The 16,699-nt window shown below is 44.2% G+C and overlaps 1 protein-coding gene across 1 annotated transcript; it reads left to right on the top strand.

Moving 5' to 3' along the window:
- The first annotated feature begins 501 nt into the window (after nucleotides 1-501).
- Nucleotides 502-15,321, top strand: LOC146510901 (protein NLRC3-like). Its single transcript, XM_085172852.1, has 9 exons — nucleotides 502-644; nucleotides 1,631-1,709; nucleotides 1,871-2,072; nucleotides 2,209-3,997; nucleotides 4,766-4,939; nucleotides 5,209-5,382; nucleotides 8,895-9,068; nucleotides 14,536-14,582; nucleotides 14,756-15,321. The coding sequence occupies exons 1-9, from the start codon at nucleotides 526-528 to the stop codon at nucleotides 15,286-15,288; spliced, it is 3,291 nt and encodes a 1,096-aa protein (XP_085028978.1). The 5' UTR covers nucleotides 502-525; the 3' UTR covers nucleotides 15,289-15,321.
- Nucleotides 15,322-16,699: the final 1,378 nt, after the last annotated feature.

Consider the following 16,699-nt stretch of genomic DNA (forward strand, 5'->3'; position numbering starts at 1 on the left):
TAAAAGTTTGTCTTTAGGAACTTTACTGTTTGTTTAGCTCATGTTTGATGTCTTCACACAACAAACTGTGTGTGTTTGTATTTCCGGTCTCTCCATTAAAGTAAGTGTGCAATGTTTTCCTGGCTAACATCAGCTGTGTGCAGCTTAGTTCAGCACAAACAGCACAAATCTGCCGCTCCATAGTTCACGGTAACGGACTCACAACTGGACCAACGAGTCCGAGTGTGTCCGGCACTCTGAGCTACGTTCGTGTTTGTGTGCTTGTAGTTTGTACTTTGTGAGTTCACTCAGAGTCCACAGAGGACGCAGCCTATGTGATGACGTCACAGCCCTTTACCTCCTTTACTGTCACTGTGATTAATATTTACACACGAGACACCTGCAGAGCTCTGACGCTAAGCTAGCCACACAGCATGCTAACACTAAGCTAACGCTAAGCTAGTTAAGTCAGCGACTGTAACTCAGTTACTTCTGTTAATGTGAACTCACTGATTGTTTGTGGTTTACCTCTCAGACTGACTGAAGATGATGATGGAGGAAGAGGAGGACAGAGCAGAGTCTGCAGGATCCAGCTGTCCGTCTGTGAGAAGTGACGGGTCCAAAGATCTAAATCCAGGCTTCAGTGCTGAACCTGGACCAACGAGGTCAGAGAGCTGTGATGACTCCTTTACATGTTTGTGATTCCTGGATAAATCTGTCCTGAAACATCCCCAGATTGTTACAAAGATTCATTAAAAAGAAAACAATGAAAGAGAAAAGATCAAAATGTTCGACTTGGTCATTTGCTGTTTGAGGACAGTGATGCTCATATCTGTGGTGAAAGTGTGACCTGAGTTGGTTCACGTTTGTCTTTAAAGAACAGAGCTGCTCTGATTCTCTTTGTGTCTGATCTGTTAAACAGTCTGAGAGGTCACAAAGAGTTCCAGCAGCTAAAGCCTGGATCATACTGGCTGATGTTAATGAGACTCCATCAGGACAACACTGAACCACAGTGGTGTGGATGTAGTGGATAAATCCCACCATACTGATGCTCAGATTTAATCACAGGGAAGAAAACCAGATGTTACCTTCAGATTGTGACCTTTGGAGTGGGGGATGCAGATTTCAATAGAGAATAAATGGTTTCAGCTGTGAAAAAAGAATCTAATTTTCTGAACTTAAGAATTTATGATGCTGGAAAAAACATGGAGACAATAACACAACATTCCCACTGTATTCATATAATGACTGTAAAACTTTCAGACGTTCTTTAAATATGCATAATGTCTACAAAAACATCAGAGGGTCAGATGTGAAGTGATTTTGATCAAATGACTCATCAGTTATTGATTTGTACAACTCTGATCTACCACATTAGTACAGCTGGTGTTCTGGTGGTGGAGGGAGACCTTGGATCATTTTTTGGTTTTGGAGCAGTGATCTGCTGATGGTTCAGTTTAATGGGCTTCTTCACAATCATCCCTGACATCACCACTGAAAGGAGCTCCATGAAAACAGAATGAAAATTACTGATATGTTCACAATCTGAGAGTTTAAAACTTGACAAACTTGATTCAGATGAAGTTATTTGAGCAGAAACTTTTTGATCTTTATCCTGTGCTTGATGTAATTCTTCATGGTTCCTCCACAGAGTGGACCAGCAGAGCTCAGTGGTTCCCGGTGGTCAGTCTGCCCAGCAGCATCAAAAACAACTGGACTCCATATTTATGGTCTGTCCATGTACAACAACTACTTTTACATCTATTCTGTTCACAGTCATCTCCATGCTGCTCTTTGTAGACCAGTGGATTGTCAGTGTGTCCAACATGGATCTGATGTTTGGCTCCATGATTTCAGTCTGATGGCTCATTCATAAAGTATTCTGTTCCAGCTGCTGGAGGACAACATCATCATTTTTGTGAAGAATGAGTTGAAGAAGATCCAGAAGGTTCTGAGTCCAGATTACCCAGAATGCTTAGAGAGTCAGAGGGAGGAGGATGAGCAGAAGAGTAGCAGAGAAGCATTTCTGAAGATCACACTAAACTTCCTGACGAGAATGAAGCAGGAGGAGCTGGCTGACTGTCTGCAGAGCAGTAAGAGGATTTCTATTAAGATTTAAGCTGCTGGGTGAATTAAATGTTTGTTATTGTCTTAAGATATGGACTAAAATGTAGCCAAATATTAATGCTTTCAGAAGATGATGCGTATTGTTCTGTATTTTGTTTCCAGAGAATTTTCCTACAGTATGTCAACGTAAGGTAAAATCTACTCTAAAGAAGAAGTTCCAGTGTGTGTTTGAGGGCATCGCTAAAGCAGGAAACCCAACCCTTCTGAATCAGATCTACACAGAGCTCTACATCACAGAGGGAGGGACTGCAGAGGTCAATGATGAACATGAGATCAGACAGATTGATACAGCATCCAGGAAACCAGACAGACCAGAAACAACAATCAGACAAGAAGACATCTTTAAAGCCTCACCTGGAAGAGATGAACCAATCAGAACAGTGCTGACAAAGGGAGTAGCCGGCATTGGGAAAACAGTCTTAACACAGAAATACACCCTGGACTGGGCTGAAGACAAAGCCAACCAGGACATCCAGTTCATATTTCCATTCACTTTCAGAGAGCTGAATGTGCTGAAAGAGGAAAAGTTCAGCTTGGTGGAACTTGTTCATCACTTCTTTACTGAAACCAAAGAAGCAGGAATCTGCAGCTTTGAAGACTTCCAGGTTGTGTTCATCTTTGATGGTCTGGATGAGTGTCGACTTCCTCTGGACTTCCACAAAACTACAATCCTAACTGACCCTAGAAAGTCCACCTCAGTGGATGTGCTGCTTATAAACCTCATCAGGGGGAAACTGCTTCCCTCTGCTCGCCTCTGGATAACCACACGACCTGTAGCAGCCAGTCAGATCCCTCCTTACTGTGTTGACATGGTGACAGACATCAGAGGGTTCAGTGACCCTCAGAAGGAGGAGTACTTCAGGAAGAGATTCAGAGATGAGGAGGAGGCCAGCAGGATAATCTCCCACATCAAGACATCACGAAGCCTCCACATCATGTGCCACATCCCAGTCTTCTGCTGGATCACTGCTACAGTTCTGGAGAATGTGCTGGAAACCAGAGAGGGAGAACAGCTGCCCAAGACCCTGACTGAGATGTACATCCACTTCCTGGTGGTTCAGGCCAAAGTGAAGAAGGTCAAGTATGATGGAGGAGCTGAGACAGATCCACACTGGAGTCCAGAGAGCAGGAAGATGATTGAGTCTCTGGGAAAACTGGCTTTTGATCAGCTGCAGAAAGGAAACCTGATCTTCTATGAATCAGACCTGACAGAGTGTGGCATCGATATCAGAGCAGCCTCAGTGTACTCAGGAGTGTTCACACAGATCTTTAAAGAGGAGAGAGGACTGTACCAGGACAAGGTGTTCTGCTTCATCCATCTGAGTGTTCAGGAGTTTCTGGCTGCTCTTCATGTCCATCTGACCTTCATCAACTCTGGATTCAATCTGCTAGAAGAACAACAAACAACCACCGAAAAGTCTGAAACAGGAGAATCAGACTTCTACCAGAGTTCTGTGGACAAGGGCTTACAGAGTCCAAATGGACACCTGGACTTGTTCCTCCGCTTCCTCCTGGGTCTTTCACTGCAGACCAGTCAGACTCTACTACAAGGTCTGCTGACACAGGCAGGAAGTAGCTCACAGACCAATAAGAAAACAATCCGGTACATCAAGAAGAAGCTCAATGAGAATCTGTCTGCAGAGAAAAGCATCAATCTGCTCCACTGTCTGAATGAACTGAATGATCGTTCTCTAGTGGAGGAGATCCAACAGTCCCTGAGATCGGGAAGTCTCTCCACAGATAAACTGTCTCCTGCTCAGTGGTCAGCTCTGGTCTTCATCTTACTGTCATCAGAAAAAGATCTTGATGTGTTTGACCTGAAGAAATACTCTGCTTCAGAGGAGACTCTTCTGAGGCTGCTACCAGTGGTCAAAGCCTCCAACAAAGCTTTGTGAATAAAAATATTCTCATCTCTTTATATGTAAAATGCTGATTTTACATTACATTTACATGCCTAGAAATTGTATTAATCGTAAAATTAACAATGCCTAAAAATTCTCAAAAGGTTAATTCTGTTCATCTAGACATAGCATTTTCAGTAGGAGAAATGTTTCGTCACACATTCAAGTGACTTTGTCAGTCTCAGCTGACTGCAGGTTTCTCCAATCTTACAAACAGTACATTTGCATAATGACTGAAACTAATTTCACAGAGGAATCCATCTGAGGGATTAATAAATTTTTATCTTATCTTATCTTATCTTATCTTATCTTATCTTATCAAAAGAGACCAAATTTGGGGAGGGTGGACTTAGAGGGAAACATCTGAAACTGCTTTTCTCAGATGTAATATGATCTGATGCTCTGCACCATGTCCTGTGATGTCCCTTTGATCAATAAGGAAAAGTTTGATTCTTCCTGCTAGATTTAGCTCAAAGTTCTTAAAATTATGAGTGACTAACAGTACTGTATACCTGTGACAACATGTACTGAACTTCTAACACTAAATCTATGAGGTATTCACTAGTTTGCAGTTCAGTAAGTTCTAGCTGTATTATTGTGTTTTTACCGAGCAGATGTGTGTTATATTTCTTCCACACTTACAGTTTAAGCTTTTTACCTAACACTGAAATATACTGCAGACTAACAACTTTAATTTGTTGTTTGTATAAATGTTGAACCTAGAACAAAAAATAAATTAATTTTATTCTTCTCCTCAGACTGAGTGTTCCTAACCTATCAGGAGGTGGTTGTGAAGCTCTGTCCGCAGTTTTCTGTTCCTGGTCGTCTAGTCTGCGAGAGCTGGACCTGAGTATAATCAGCCTGCAGGATGCAGGATTAAAGCTTCTGTCTGCAGGACTGGAGAGTCCACACTGTACATTGGAAACATTTAGGTCAGATTTAGTGATACACTGTTTTCATTAATTGATAAAATGAACCAATTAAATATATTACGTAATAAAAATTAACTTATGTTTGTTGTAGTATCTTAGTATTTGCCAAAAACATGGAGTTTAAGTAAAGATCAACATTTCTAACCTGTGTAACATCAGAAAATAATTCCTTAAAAACAGAATTATTGCTTCATGTACTAGAGCCTCAATACACTCCGAATACACTTGAACAGTGAAACAAATACTGTTGTTAATGTTTTCTTTTTTAGACTTAGTCTCTGTAACCTAACAGAGAGAAGCTATGAAGCTCTGGCCTCAATCCTCAGCTCCCAGTCCTCTATTCTGAGAGAGTTGGACCTGAATAATTCTGATCTGCAGGATTCAGGAGTGAAACTTCTGTCTCTCGGAGTAAAGAGACCACACTGTAAATTGGAAGCTCTCAGGTCCGAGTATAGACCTTTTAATTGATGGTCATCTTTATATTGTTTTATTTTATAATTTTTAAGTTACCGTTTATGCACCTTTCGGTTAATTCTTTGAATCGAAATTTCTATCTAAACGCTTGTGTTTTTTTTCTTCACATTTTATCACCAAATATATATATATATAAAAACACCCAGCATGCCCCTGCGGGCGGTTTATCCTTCAAGCTCGGGTCCTCTACCAGAGGCCTGGGAGCTTGAGGGTCCTGCGCAGTATCTTAGCTGTTCCCAGGACTGCGCTCTTCTGGACAGAGATCTCCGATGTTAGTCCCGGGATCTGCTGGAGCCACTCGCCTAGCTTGGGAGTCACCGCACCTAGTGCTCCGATTACCACGGGGACCACCGTTACCTTCACCCTCCACATCCTCTCGAGCTCTTCTCTGAGCCCTTGGTATTTCTCCAGCTTCTCGTGTTCCTTCTTCCTGATATTGCTGTCATTCGGAACCGCTACATCGATCACTACGGCCGTCTTCTTCTGTTTGTCTACCACCACTATGTCCGGTTGGTTAGCCACCATCATTTTGTCCGTCTGTATCTGGAAGTCCCACAGGATCTTAGCTCGGTCATTCTCCACCACCCTTGGGGGCATTTCCCATTTTGACCTCGGGACTTCCAGGTTATACTCAGCACAGATGTTCCTGTACACTATGCCGGCCACTTGGTTATGGCATTCCATGTATGCCTTGCCTGCTAGCATCTTGTACCCTGCTGTTATGTGCTGGATTGTCTCTGGGGCATCTTTACACAGCCTGCACCTGGGGTCTTGCCTGGTGTGATAGACCCCAGCCTCTATGGATCTTGTACTCAAAGCTTGTTCTTGTGCTGCCATGATTAGTGCCTCTGTGCTGTCTTTCAGTCCAGCTTTGTCCAGCCACTGGTAGGATTTCTGGATATCAGCGACCTCCTCTATCTGCCGGTGGTACATACCGTGCAGGGGCCTGTCCTTCCATGATGGTTCCTCGTCTCCCTCCTCTTTCTTGGGTTTCTGCTGCCTGAGGTATTCACTGAGCACGCTGAATATATATATATATATATATATATATATATATATATATATATATATATATATATATATATATATATATATATATATGCCCCACAGCTGGATACTGGAATGCCTAGAATTGTAAAAGATCAACGGGACCCTAAGAGCCTTCATCAGGAACTCAATGGGGATGTGCCGTACAACACTAGAGGCCAACTCCAAGCCCATAGCACAAGTCACCATCAAGTGATCTACCAAAGAGATGCTTTGACCCCACTGCTGTTCTGCATAGGCCTGAACCCCCTCAGTGAGATCATTAACAAGACTGGCAACGGATACCGACTACGGAACTGAGCAGTTGTCAGCCACCTCCTGTACATGGATGGCATCAAGCTGTATGCCAAGAGTGAACAATACATTGATGCACTGATCCAAACTACCAGGCTATACAGCAATGACATTAGAATGTCGTTCGGACTGGAGAAGTGTAGTCGGATGGTAACAAAGAGAGGGAAGGTTGTCAGAACTGAGGGGATTGAACTACCAGAAGGCAACACTGCAGACATAGAGGACAGTTACAAGTACCTGGGGATCCTGCAGGCGAATGGGAACCATGAAGAGGCCACTAGAAAAGCTGCAACCACCAAGTACCTGCAGAGGGTCAGGCAAGTCATGAGGAGTCAGCTGAATGGTAAGAACAAGATCCGGGCCATCAACACGTACGCCCTGCCCGTGATCAGGTGCCCTGCTGGGGTAATAGGCTGGCCAAAGGAGGCGATAGAAGCCACTGACATAAAGACAAGAAAGCTCCTTACCATGCATGGAGGGTTTCACCCCAAGTCCAGCACCCTGAGGCTGTACGCTAAGCGGAAGGAAGGGGGCCGGGGACTGGCCATTACAGGCCACCAGCTGGACCCTCTGCAGTTTGCCTACCGGGCAAACAGGTCGGTGGATGATGCAGTGAACATGGGGCTGCACTACATCCTGCAACACCTCGACCGCCCGGAAACTTATGCCAGGGTCCTGTTTGTGGACTTTAGTTCGGCTTTTAACACCATTGTGCCTGAACTTCTCTCCTCCAAACTCTCCCAGCTCAGCGTGTCATCAGCTACCTGTCAGTGGATCACCAGCTCCCTGACAGACAGAAAGCAACAAGTGAGGCTGGGGGAGATCACCTCTGAAACTCGGTCCCTCAGTATTGGTGCCCGTCAAGGATGTGTCCTCTCACCACTACTGTTCTCCCTCTACACTAACAACTGCACCTCCAAGAACTCGGCTCTTAAACACCTAAAGTTTGCAGATGACACCACTGTCATTGGCCTCATTCAGGTTGGTGATGAGTCTGCATACCGGCAGGAAGTTGGGCGGCTGGTACTCTGGTGCAGTCAGCACAATCTGGAGCTGAACACTCTTAAAACTGTAGAGATGACAATGGACTTCAGGAGACATCCCTCAACTCTGCCCCCCCTTACCATATCAGACAGCCCTGTGTCGACTGTGAAGATCTTCAAGTTCCAGGATACAACCATCTCCCAGGACCTGAAGTAGGAGACCAACATCAACTCCATCCTCAAAAAGAACCAGCAGAGGATGTACTTCCTGAGACAACTGGGGAAGTACAGTCTTCCACAGGAGCTGCTGATCCAGTTCCACACTGCGGTCATTGAGTCTGTCCTGTGCTCCTCCATCACAGTCTGGTATGGTGCAGCCACTAAACAGGACAGGAGCAGACTGCAGTGGACTGTACGGGCAGCAGAAAGGATCATTGGCACTCCCCTGACCTCCATCCAGGATCTGTACCTCTCAAGAACCAGGAAACGGGCAGGGAAAATCCTCACAGACCCCTCACATCCTGGACACAGACTTTTTGATCTGCTGCCCTCTGGGAGACAGTACAGAAGCCTGCAGACCAGGACCACCCGACATAGGAACAGTTTCTTTCCCCTTGCCATCTCCCTTCTTAACAGTTGACCTGTCACACTGCTCCCACTGCCAGACTGCAACTGCACCACACGTGTGTGTGTGATTTACATTGCTGTGCTTGAGAGCCACCATCTACCGGAACCAAATTCCCTGTATGTGTCTGCACATATACTTGGCCAATAAACACGATTCTGATTCTGATAAGCCACCACCTCTGTTCAAAGATGGTCCTTCACAGTAAACCTAGATGGCTTCTTTCACTCCTCTTTCAAACCATCTGTCTTCTCGAAGACAGAAAATTTCAAAATACAAAGTCAATATAAAGTAATTTTTTTTGTTTTGTTGTTGTTTTTCTCTCTATGTATTATTGTGAGATCTACTGTACAATATAAAACGCCTTGAGGTGACTGTTGTTGTGATTTGGCGCTATATAAATAAAATTGGATTGAATTGAATTGAACAATAATGGCTAGTTTTTTGTTATACTTTTTTCCCCCCCACGTCTGCATATTGCATCCACTTCATAAAATGTTCACAAATGGATTGCTCTTTTGTGTGTCTGCAGGTTGTCAGGCTGTCTTATAACAGAGGAAGGCTGTATTTCACTGGCCTCAGCTTTGAGCTCCAACCCCTCCCATCTGAGAGAGCTGGACCTGAGCTACAATCATCCAGGAGACTCAGGGATGAAGCTGCTGTTGTCTGGACTGAAGGATCCAGGCTGGAGACTGGACACTCTCAGGTATGGAGACAATGTCTGATAGAGGAGGAAGAGCTGGAAACATTTCCTGTGTTCTTCACCCATTTCTGTTTGTTTCATACAGATGAGACATAAACAATCGCATATGCAGGTGTAACAAATATGTCCACTCATCAAGGAATAATCGAAACATAATCAACAACAACAGAGGACAATTTACTCAGGGTCTGATGGCAATTTAACATCAGTGTCCAATACGTTAAAAAATTGATGTACTGGAGCAAACACGCCCTTAACACCTCCAGGACTTCCTAACATACCCTCTCACACATCAGCTTGATACTGGTACGTCAAAGGAAACTCAACCAACTCTTGGTGAATATGTTTACAGCCTGAACAACTTACAGTTCCCTTGGAATGCAATTTCAACAAAGAGAGGAAGAAGAGGAAAAGAAAAGAAAATATTTGCATCAATTACCCACCTCTCTTAACTTGGAGATATGTGAATATGTTGCTTAATGAGTCTTTTCTCAGCCCACGGGTTAAAAACTGCAACTTCCTCAGTCCGTAATCAAAGAGTGTTTATTTTGCAATAACCAAAATGTCTTTGTATAATCTTTGTAATTGAGAAAACAAGTGCCAGCAAAATAAATAAACTGACTGGAGCTAAATGTGGACATGAGTGCGAGTACTTCGGTCCAAATACTCAAGGTCCGGAAGAATAGGTCACAGCCACCAATCTCTCAATGACACCAGCAAGATGGCAGGACAGCGCAGCCTCTCCTTCAACAGGAAGAAAAAAAAGGAAGAAAAAAACAGTCTCCTCCACCCCTAGCAGGAAAATGAACAATCAGTCTTTTAAGGCTACTGTGGTTGTAGATATTTACCACTAGCTCACGCAGCTTGCTCTCTGACACAGATACATCCCATGTGAGCTCAGTTCAGTGTGCTAGTTCAAATACACAACATCAATGAGAACTTATGGCACACTAAACACACATCACTCACTGCGCTACATCCCTTTTTAAAGTACATTTTCATCCTCATAACTTACATCTTAAAATATCTTAATATATCCAGACCAGTTGTTACGACCTGGCTCAAAGGCCGCAACTAAGGAGACAAACACAAACTAGGCCACTCTGAGGGGAGTCAGTTAAAAAAAATGGGTTATTACAAACTTTATACAGAAAACTGACAGGGCTGTGTTCAACACGCCACTGGAAATTCCCAAGGCAGCCAATAGCCTATGTGGGTTGACACAGTGCAATCTGCATGCACAGGGGCTGGCACGAGTCTCCCGCTAGCCAATCATTAGAGAGTCCTGGCACTTTTGGACTTGCTTGAAGGAAAAAGGGTGGACTCACTCCCTCTGAGGCCCAGGGCCGTAACACCAGTTAACCTATCTATTGCCCCTAGAGAGTTGTTCCACAGTAACTTTTGCACTAAGAAAACTTCAAATAAAGCCTACAGTTAAAGTGAGAGTGATTATTGTTAGTCAAAATGTGCGTTGGGCTATTAGCATGCTGTTAGCTAAGTCTGAGACTTCAGGATAATGACGTGTCACAGAGACAGGGAGGAGATTCAAGTAAATCAGATGATACATTTTTAAATGGTTGTAATGTCTTTGAACATCTAACAAAACCAGGACCAACCTGAAGCTCTTGCAGAACAATTCTTTATTGCAAGTCACAAAAACAACAACTTCTTCTGGTCTTCTGGTCCACTATACACAGTACAGGTAGAGCACCACTTTCCCCTCCTGAGTGCCCAGACTGTTTGCCAGAATCTCTTCAAGGCAGTCAAAAAGTCTTTTTCCATGGCCTCTCCGAACTCCTCCCACACTCAAGTTTTTGCTTCAGCCACTGCCCAAACTGCATTCCGCTTGGCCTGTTGTTACCTATGTGCCTCCGAAGTCCCACAGGCTAACCAACCTGAAAGGAATCCTTCTTCAGCCTGGTGGCTCCCTTCACCTCTGGTGTCCACCATTTGGTTCGGGGGTTACCACCACGGCAGGCACCAATCAACTTGCAGCCGCAGTTCATTGCAGCACCTTCATCAATAGAGGTTCTCAACATGGTTGATTCAGACTAAATGTCCCCAGTCTCCCTCGGAATGCTGTTGAAGCTCGATTAGGCACACCAGGTCTGTCCAGCATCCTCCCCCATCACCTGATTTAACTTAATACCACGTGGTGATCAGTTGACAGCTCAGCCCCTCTCTTTACCAGATTTTTCAGAACAATGGCTGGTGATACGATTGTAAAATTGATCATCGATTCAATTTAATTCATGAAACTGGGTGTGGGTCCCAATCAGCCAGTTTCGGGTGAGTTCATTGTGAGTTCATTGTGAAACCTGGCCCCACCTTATCATGCGAATTCCTGAGATCAGATGGCCCAGGATGTGAGTGGGCGTTAAGGCATCTGGGAAGGGAACTCAAAACTGGATTATAGATGGCAGAGAGTTGGTGTCGTAAACCACCGCCTCTGTTCAAAGATGGTCGCTCACAGTGGACATAGATGGCTTCTTTCACTCCTCTTTCAAACCATCTGTCCTCTCTGTCCAAAATGTGAACATTGGCATCCTCGAAAGAGTGTCCTTTATCCTTAAGATGCAGATGGACAGCTGATTCTTGTCGAGACTCAGCTGTCCACCCAGTTTCACACCTTGACTCAGGCGATTAGAGGATCATCAGGGGGTCCTTTTGTCCCTCTGTGGGGGGATACTCCCACCAGGTTTATATCTGGGACTCTCGACCATTTGACCTTAGAACTGAAGAAGCTTCTCGGATGAGAGGTGAAATGTTTTCAAGTAACTAAAAGAAGTCCAGACGCTTTTCTTTGCAAGCTCCTTTAACCCCTAACTATATGCTTTACCAAAGAGGAAAGTTTTAAGCCTAATCTTAAAAGTAGAGATAGCGTCTGTCTCCTGAATCCGAACTGGAAGCTGGTTCCACAAAAGAGGGGCCTGAAAACTGAAGGCTCTGCCTCCCATTCTACTTCTAAATACTCTAGGAACAACAAGTAAGCCTGCAGTGCGAGAGCGAAGTGCTCTAATAGGGTGATATGGTACTACAAGGTCATTAAGATAAGATGGGGCCTGATTATTTAAGACCTTGTAAGTCAGGAGCAGGATTTTGAATTCAATTCTGTGTTTAACAGGGAGCTGATGAAGAGAAGCCAACAGGCTAGTCCCTGTCATTACTCTTTTTTCAGAATTTTGGATTAATTGAAGGCTTTTCAGGGAGTTTTTAGGACTTCCTGATAATTATTAATTACAGTAGTCCAGCCTGGAAGTAATAAGTGCATGACCTGCAGCCTAGAGCATCTTGCTGCTACATGCACTTATGGACACTCTTATGTTCGAACATGGTTTTCATGTTCAAACTGTGATTTGGCCATATGCCACTCTGAGACGGGATATTTCTAATTTTAGAGATGTTGCGCATATGGAAGAAAGCAGTACTACATATTTGTATAATATGTGCATTGAAGGACATATCTTGGTCAAAATGACTCCATGGTTCCTCAGTGTTACTGGAGGCCAAGGTAATGCCACCCAGAGTATGAATCTAGTTAGTTACCATATTTCTAAGATTTTCAAGGTCAAGTACAATAACCTTAGTTTGATTCTTTACTAAGAAGCAAAAAGTTAGAGGCCATCTAGGTCTTTATGTCTTTAAGACATTCCTGCAATTTAACTAATTGGTGTGTGTTATCTGGCTTCGTGGATAGACAGAGCTGGGTGTCATCTGCATAGCAGTGAAAATGTATGCTATATCTTCTGATGATACTGCCTAAGGAAAGCATGTATAATGTAAACAGAATTAGTCCTAGCACTGAATCCTGTGGAACACTGTAGTTGATCTTAGTGTATGAAGAGGATTCTCATGACTGTAGCGCAGTACCTGTAATACCTACAGCATGTTCCAATGACTCTAATAGGATATTATGGAGAACAGTATCGAACGCTGCACTGAGGTCTAGCAGGACAAGCACAGAGATGAGTCTACTGTCAGAGGCCATAAGAAGATCCTTCGTAACCTTCACTAAAGCTATTTCTGTGCTGTGCTGAGCTCTGCAACCTGACTAAAACTCTTCAACTAAGCTATTCCTCTGCAGATGATCTGTTAGCTGTTTGACAACTACTCTTTCAAGGATTTTTGAAATGAAAGGAAGGTTGGAGATTGGCCTATAATTAGCTAAGACTGCTGGGTCTAGAAATGGCTTTTTAAGTAAAGGTTTAACTTGGTTTTACTTGGTATATAGTCGATTATTAGAGATAGGTTGATCAGATTAAGATTGAAGCATTAATTAATGGCGGGACTTCTTTGAGCAGTTTTGTAGGAATGGGGTCTAAAACCATTGATGGTTTTGAGGAAGTATTTATTGAAGTTAACTAAGAAAGATCAATTAGAGAAAAAGACTCTAAATGAATATCAATAGTACAAAAAGTAGCTGTAGATAATATTACACGTGTGATTATGGGCTTGTAGAGAAGTCCAATAAAAAAAACACCTTTCGGGTTCAGATCAGGGAGCCCATTCCTCCCAATCACACCCCTGCAGGTCTTGCTGTCATTACCCAGATGAGCATTGAAGTCTCCCAGTAGGTCGACAGGTGGAACACCTTCCAGCACTCCACTCAGAGATGCTAAAAAGGCTGTGTACTATGAAATGCCACTCAGCGTATAACCACAGATAACAGTCAGGACCCGTTCGCCGAACCGAAGGCACAGGGGAAAAACCCTCTCATCCACCAGGAAGAACCCCAACGTACAGACAGCAAGCCGAGGGGATATTAGAACTCCAACCCCTCTCCAGTAGACTGGTTCCAGAGCCCAAGCCATGCATCGAGGTGAGCCCAACTATATTGAGCCGGTACCTCTCAACTTCACGCACAAACTCGGGCTTCTTACCCACCAGGTGACATTTCATGTCCCGATTGCCTGTGTTGGTAGCCGGGGATCAGTCCGCCAGGGCCTCCCCTCCTGCTGCCACCCGGCACACAATGCACCCGACCCCTACGGTGCCTCCTTCGAGTGGTGGGCCAGCAGTTGGATAGGCCCATGTCCCCTTTTCAGGCTGTGCCTGCCTGGACCCCATGGGCTAAGGCACGGCCACCAGATGCTCGTCCTCAGGCCTGGCTCCAGGGCGGGGCCCCAGTAACCCTCCGCCAGGCAGGGTAAACTGTTCCCTCTGTGATATTCTCATGAGGGTCCTCTGAACCCCTCTTTGTCTGGTCCCTGACCCAGGACCAATTTTCCATTGGAGACCCTACCAGGGGGCAAAAGCCCCCAGACAACATAGCCCCTGGGATCCCTGGGACACGGAAACCCCTCCACCACAATAAGGTAGCGATTTGCGGAGGGGTGGCTTGAAGTGTTTTTATGAAAATGTTGGACTGATCCTTTATCAGTGTCTAGCAGTATGGGTATGAGAGCCATGTAATATCCATGTGTGCATTCTGAAAGAGACTTTGCTGGTCTGATCCTCCTCCTCCTTTCAGGGTGGAGCCTGCTGGAGTCCGATGGTTGAGACCAGGTCTGAGGAAGTGTAAGTGTGTTTTTAATGTGATTCATGAAAACAAAGCAGCACATTCAACCATCTTAAAACAGTCACATCACTCATTCACATCTCTGATGTGAGGAGTCATCATCAAAGTGTCAATCAATGAACAGATGATGGATCAATAACTGCAGTTGGATTGTGTTTGTTCTCTCCATCAGATTCCTGTCAACTCACAATCGACACAAACACAGTACACACACACTTCAAACTCTCTGACAACAACAGGAAGGTGACACGTGTGAAGGAGGTTCAGCCATATCCTGATCATCCAGACAGATTTGATATTCGACATCAGCTGCTGTGTAGAAATGGTCTGACTGGTCGCTGTTACTGGGAGGTCAAATGGACAGGAGATGTTTATATATCAGTGAGTTACAGAAGAATCAGAAGGAAAGGAGGCAGTGATGACCTTGTGTTTGGATGGAATGATCAGTCCTGGAGTCTGTGGTGCAGTCATGGTCATCCTCGTTCTGTCTGGCACAAGAAGAGACAAAAATCCATCTCCTCCTCCTCTTCCTCCTTCATCTCTAACAGAGTAGCAGTGTATGTGGACTGTCCTGCTGGCACTCTGTCCTTCTACAGAGTCTCCTCTGACACTCTGATCCACCTCCACACCTTCAACACCACATTCACTCAAACTCTTTATCCTGGGTTTGGACTCTGCTTTGATTCCTCAGTGTGTCTGTGCTGAGTTGGGTGTAAAGAGTTTCCTCCTGTTAGAGAAACACTCTGAATGTTGAACAGATAATTCAGTCTGTACATGTCTGTCTCTGTCAGGTTTTGTATTGTTGATTGTCATTTATGCTTAGAAATATCTACTCATATACGCTTAGAGTTTTATAATTAGTTGTAGATTAATAGAGTTTTGATCCTTAGTAGTCTGCAGAGACACGTTGTGTGTATTCCAGAGTGCTCTGGCTTTCACACCCACATTCGGGGAGCATGGAAGAGGTCATACCTTCTTTTATTGTTTTATGATAGGATAAACATATCTATATCTGTTTTAGGCTAAGTGCTTTTTATTTACATGAACTGCTGGACTTCCAGTCCAACAGGTTTAGGGAAGTCTTTATGGGGTCACACTCTGACACCCCCCCCCCCCCCCCCACACACACACACACACACACACACATACACACACATACACACTTATAAAACCACAGGCAAGGTACTCTTTGTGTGTGTGTAGACGCCATATGTTAATGAACCTATGTATATTCATGTAACCTCAATAAAAGAGCAGTGTTACGGGAGAGCGGATGAGAGTCCGACGGAGGCCAAGTGGGTGGAACGACATCTGGCTCTGGTCCGGTCTCCTTCATGCATGAGTACGAACTTTGCCTACTTGGTGTTCAATGCTTTTGCGGTGTAGTTAAATTGTTTCGTTCCAGCGGTGGGCCTGTGCTAGACAGACCCAACAGTCTCTTTCTCTCAGTAACACGTTTTCAGGATTCAATCAGCTCAACCCAACTTTGTTTTAAATGACACACCGAGGTTATTCCTAGGAATCAGATTTGATCTAAAACCTTGAGTTTCACAATCAACTTATTTAAGACAATCTGAGTGTCTGAGGGTCTCAGAACGGTCTGTCTTGCAGGGCTAATAAAGCCAACTTAGTGCTATGAGTTCATTGAACATATGTCCACTACTTTCTGTCTTTCTTTGCATAAGTAATAAATTGTTTTTGAAGCCAGTTTGGTGCATTGGCCCTTTAACACAAAGTTCCTATAGAGAAATCCAGTTTGTCTCCAAACAAGAAAATATCATCAGCATATATCATCATTTAACAATCCAAATAATCACACTTCCAGTTCAGTTCTCTGCTAGTGTGATCAGTTCAAATCCATGCTGTCTTGTGTGTGTGTGTGTGTGTGTGTGAGTGTGTGTCTCAGAACACATGCAGATGAGGAGAGAGCTAACTCCGAGCCTTGCGGAATATTCAGAAGCCAGGCGTGCACTGAAGGAAACCAAGATACGTTTCCAAACTCTGTATCCAGCCTGCTTGAGAGTACATTACGAAGATGGAAAGACAACGTATGACATGGTTGAAGAGGAAACATCGGACAAAGCTCGTAAAAGTGATTGAGTCACGCACGTTTTTT

The sequence above is a fragment of the Neolamprologus multifasciatus genome, chromosome 9 (genome assembly GCF_963576455.1).
Source record: "Neolamprologus multifasciatus chromosome 9, fNeoMul1.2, whole genome shotgun sequence".
In the NCBI taxonomy this organism is placed as follows: domain Eukaryota; kingdom Metazoa; phylum Chordata; class Actinopteri; order Cichliformes; family Cichlidae; genus Neolamprologus; species Neolamprologus multifasciatus.